General features: G+C 41.2%; 1 protein-coding gene and 1 long non-coding RNA gene across 3 annotated transcripts in view; one reads left to right on the top strand and one right to left on the bottom strand.

Annotated features, from left to right (window-relative positions):
- The first annotated feature begins 1,669 nt into the window (after positions 1-1,669).
- Positions 1,670-3,133, top strand: LOC114570831 (uncharacterized). The gene is made up of 2 exons (XR_003694591.1): positions 1,670-2,829; positions 2,941-3,133. It is a non-coding gene; the product is annotated as an uncharacterized LOC114570831 (long non-coding RNA).
- Positions 2,040-4,708, bottom strand: part of sema4d (sema domain, immunoglobulin domain (Ig), transmembrane domain (TM) and short cytoplasmic domain, (semaphorin) 4D) — a 39,903-nt gene continuing 37,234 nt past the window's right edge. For both annotated transcript variants that reach the window (XM_028601403.1, XM_028601404.1), the window contains exons 18-20: positions 4,283-4,495; positions 4,008-4,099; positions 2,040-3,051 (exon numbers count right to left, since the gene is read on the bottom strand). In XM_028601403.1, coding sequence (XP_028457204.1) covers positions 3,031-3,051; positions 4,008-4,099; positions 4,283-4,495 — 326 coding nt within the window. In that variant the 3' untranslated portion in view covers positions 2,040-3,030. The remainder of the gene's footprint in view (positions 3,052-4,007; positions 4,100-4,282; positions 4,496-4,708) is intronic.

Below are 4,708 nucleotides of genomic sequence, written 5' to 3'. Positions count from 1 at the left end.
ATCCAGCGGGTGGCGTGGCGTTCACCGTAAATTCATCAATATCAGAACAAGAGTGGGGCTAATGATGGGCGGATCTAGACCTAAGAGGCGGGGCTGGATCTGATCAAGCCCCGCCCATTTGGCTCTGCAGCGACCTCCACGCAGACAAACCCATAGATAAATGGACAGACCTGTCTCCTCCATTGGCATATGGTCTCCTCACCAGGGTTGTACCATATGTCAATGGGTTGTACCCATAGACAGTACGGTTGTACCGGGATGTCTTCCGTCCTCCGCCCTCAGGGGGCAGTAACTTATTACGGTTTAGCACACCGGTGAGTCAAAGAAGACATCGCACTAGAAAACGTAGCCTACTCGGACAAGCAGCGAAACAAAGATTAGATTTATGCTTTATCAGACGTGTTTTCAACGGTAGGCCTATGTTTCGGTTTTTAGAAAAGACAAGACAAGAGGATGAAAGTGAACTGGTTGGTATGTCAAATGCACATCCGGTTAACCATCCCAGCTCAGGGCGATGCATATTACGAATCCCACTATGGCCACGCCAAGACCCGCCCTTCAATAGCATTTATTGGCCAGGCGTCCATGAGAACGCAAGGAAACGTAACCCCATTTGTTCAGGTCCTATCCTCTGACCAATCAGCTATCCTAACCTTAACCACTCGAGGTGAAATGCCTAACCCCATGACCCCAACCAATCGAGCTGCTTCGTAGGGCGGGTCTTGGCGTGGCCATAGTGGGATTCGTAATTTGGTAATTTTGCTCCCGGTACGACCATTGACATATGGGTAGGACACCACCACCACCACCACCAAACTATGTTAATGCCTGTTAAACAGCCTGTAAAATCAACCGTCGAGCTGTAGCGGTAAGCATTAGTGCTGTAGCCTCGAGTACTTAATAAACTATTAACTTAACAAACTAAAATGCTAACTCTAGACTATACAGAGAAGTTTACAGAAAATCCATCAGTCATGATGCTGTCTCTTACAATATCTGTAATTTTCAATGTATGGAATTAATACTGTCATATCTGCGTGAATGTATTATGCATATTTAGCTGCATGGTCACAATTGATACTACTGTTATTATTTTAGGGCTGATATGATCCCGCCGTTGCTCATCTGAAAGACTGCTCCTGTGATTTTTTTATTTAGTGAATATACTTTTTATATTTTTATACGTTTGTATGCTCATTGCAGCATACAACCCTACTGGTCCTGCTGCTGTCAAACAACACTACATCCAAAGTGCCTAAACTTGTTGAAATAATCAATAAGATATTTCTGGGTCTGATCTATGTTAAACCAGTTATCAGACATTGCCTTCTGAAAAAAGAACTTCATAATGTTTAGATAACTTATGGTTTAGGTCATGATGACCTAAACCAATGAACTATTTTCCTGTTTATTTTATATTTTTCTGCCTGTGCTCCTTTACTTGGTCACATGAGGGTGCTATGTGCCATGAGGTGCAGTTATGGTAGATGGCGCCGTTAATAATATAAAGGCATCACAGTGCCATGCTGAGCTGCAGAAACTTGGCCCATAAACATTTATTTTTCTTGCATTGCATTTTTTTGTGATACATTAAATGTCTTATACTGAACATAACTATTTAAGGTCTAACCTTTTTCTGATTATTCCTAGTTATATTAGATATGTAATATTAAATGCCCATTCGTCTATAAATCTGTGAGGCATAAGTGTCTGAGATTAGGTCTGCAACCTACATCTAGAAAGGAAATACGTTTTCAGTCAAGGATAATATTGTATCATTTGACAATGTCATAACTGGCTTCCAAGGAGAACTGCGCGGTGGAGGCCGGTTAATAATTCAGATGGTAGAACGTGTTCCTGTAGAAAAGGCCGACCTGTCACTGTGCCACTCTAGTTTTAATCCTGCAGGAGTAAAAACCTGTTTATAAATGGGTGAATCAGGTCTGTGAATATTTAATCGATCATCCGACATAAAAAAAGTGACAAATGTGCTTCATTCAGACAGCAAAAAATGTGATGCATTGATGTTTAAGTCAATGTAAGCAACAGATATAACAAACTCACTTTATTTCTGCTTCAGAGGCAAATGGGTAGTCACAGTTTTAATGTGAAGATAAACTAACTGCAGACAATAGCAGTAAGATACAGACTAACAAATCAACCTATGCCAAGTATGGCATTTTGAATGCTAGGTTTTATCTGAATTTCACCAATCAGAGGTACACTGTGATTGAAAAGAATCCTACGTCCCACAGTAACATGCTCCATTTCTGTAATCAAAATCCTGTGAATAAGCTGAATATTTGAATCTCCGGAAAGAAAAAATGCCCAATAAAAATTAAAGACGCTGTATATAATCTCAAGTGAAAATGTCAAACAGCATGGTAGCTTTGAAGGACAGCTCGGGGCTTTGGAAGGCGGTGAAGGTGTAAACATCTCTGGCCAGTGCAACCCACCCCAAAAATCTATTATAATTTCCTTTACATAAAGACATTTGCACCATAAATAGATGCAGAAAGGGCACAAACTGTTGCAGAAAAAAAAATCACCAGAATATGAAGTGTTTGACATTAAAATTTCAATCTTGCTCAAAAGTGGAACTCTCAATCCCCCTAATGTTGAACCCAGAGTACCGCCCTTGGCTGCACCAATAAATACAGATCAGTGCTCCTCATATACCATCAGCGTTATTGTTCCATACAAGCACTGCTTCAAGGATGTTCATTTGCATCAGGGAAAATAGAAATAAATGCATATTTGGAAGAAAGGCAGCACGTCCTCAGACCTTCAATCTCGTCGTCAGTCCCCCAACACCATCATCACAGCCAGGTGAGCCCCCTGCACACGCCAGGGGTTGTGAAATCTCTGCTGCACGCTCCATCAAATTCCTACATAAGATATGACACTGAGACATTGTATAACCATCTGTTTATGTTTCAGTGTCAAAAGGTGAGGTCCACCTGGGCTGAGGACCACGTTCACAACCAGATACAGCCAACGCAAGTGAAGCCCATGAAGTCTTCACAGAGCTCAGTGGCCATCACAGCTTTCCTGTGGAGGGAAAAACAGAGTTGTACTATTAAAGCAGAGGATGTAAAAATGGATGAAATGTTAATAAAAGGAGGTTAAACTAGCCTGGTTCCTGACCTCTGAATTGCTGCTCACATTTCAGATTGTATCAGTTATCAAATAATAATGGAACAAAATGGTAATTCAGTCTGAATATCACGCTAGAGTTAGGTTAGTTTACCATTTGGAAAATTGCAATGAGGGAGCTTGCATGTTTTTTTATGTCAAACTTGCAATGCAAGCAAGTAGAACAAATTCATCCAAACTAAACAAAGGGACTGGATCTGAATCTTGAAACTTTTATGTTTATCCAAACTTTTACAGCTACAGATGGATGATAAAATTATACTTTAATAATTAAGTCCTATCAATAGATCTAATGACACGCTCCCAAAAAAAGAAACAGTAAATTTAGTGAAAAATGTCACAAGACGTGTGCATATATCTGTTTCGGTATCTTCAACACGATTAGCTGAATGTGGTTAATGGATCATGTGGAACAGAAAATGTGGTTAAATGTAATGCAGTTAAATGGGATGGCTAAAATTAGTTAAACAAAAAGCTGCAGGGACAGCTAGTAAATTAGTTGAATAACTGCATTTCACATTTGTTTCAAACCTTGATAAACACCTCATTTAGAAAAAAAGTAGAATAAAAATAATTTGCATTCCACTAAAACATTTATTAAAGTTTATTTCATGGAATATCAAACAGCTGACTTCAGCTTTGTGTCCCTAACTATTTGCTCCAATAAATCTTGACTTTGCACTTCTCTAGTACCTCTGGAGGGGAGAATACTGGCAGACAGTTCAAACCACTTGCCTAAAACAAAACACACATAGCAGGTTAAGACTGGTGCATGCGATTCCAGTCGATCCGGGCAACCGAACAATTATGAGGTTGGGAGAAAACACTCACATGCACAAACAGAGACCTACCCAGGCCTTTTCCCATCTTTTTAACAGTTGCTCATGCTCTGTGAGTGCACCTCTCCATTGGTTCAAATCCCTGGATGGAATGCTCTCCTCATCTGTCAAATAACAACATCTTTAATGGACATAATGGCAGCGGCATCGCTGACAACTCTATTACCTCTCTACATGCATTACTCACAAAACTAGGTTTTAATACACATATTGTCAAGACAGACCGAACCATAATGTTCTACACACTGGACATTTTTCTCAGCCATACAAGCATCAGGTCCAGATACCTCCAATAGTGAGGCGGAGGTCCACCTCAGACACGTCATTTCCCGTGCTGGCCTCAGCGACACAGTTGTAACGTGCGTCCTTGATCAGCGGCCCCTCCCGGAGCCAGCTGCTCACTAGTACCTTCCTCTGACCCAATGGCCGGCGGTACTCCATTATGGGGGTGTCCAGACTGTGCCCATTTATTAGCCAGTGAATGTGGACATCACTGGGACCTGAGGGACAGAAGAGGACTTCATGTTGACCCCCCCCCGAAGACCGAGACACTGACACGCCACGTAGACATACTGTGCAGGACGGAGAAATACTTGCCTTTGGTAGGTCCGTGTGGGGTTCAAGTTCCAATGAACAGTTTGAGGTGTGACTGAATATACATGCAGTGCAAAAGTATTCAGTATGTATAATGCCTGATCTCAGTGGTTATTGAA

Source organism: Perca flavescens, chromosome 16 (assembly GCF_004354835.1).
Source record: "Perca flavescens isolate YP-PL-M2 chromosome 16, PFLA_1.0, whole genome shotgun sequence".
In the NCBI taxonomy this organism is placed as follows: Eukaryota; Metazoa; Chordata; class Actinopteri; order Perciformes; family Percidae; genus Perca; species Perca flavescens.
The sequence above is the reverse complement of the archived record's forward strand: the minus strand, read 5'-3'. Positions and strand labels throughout refer to the sequence as shown.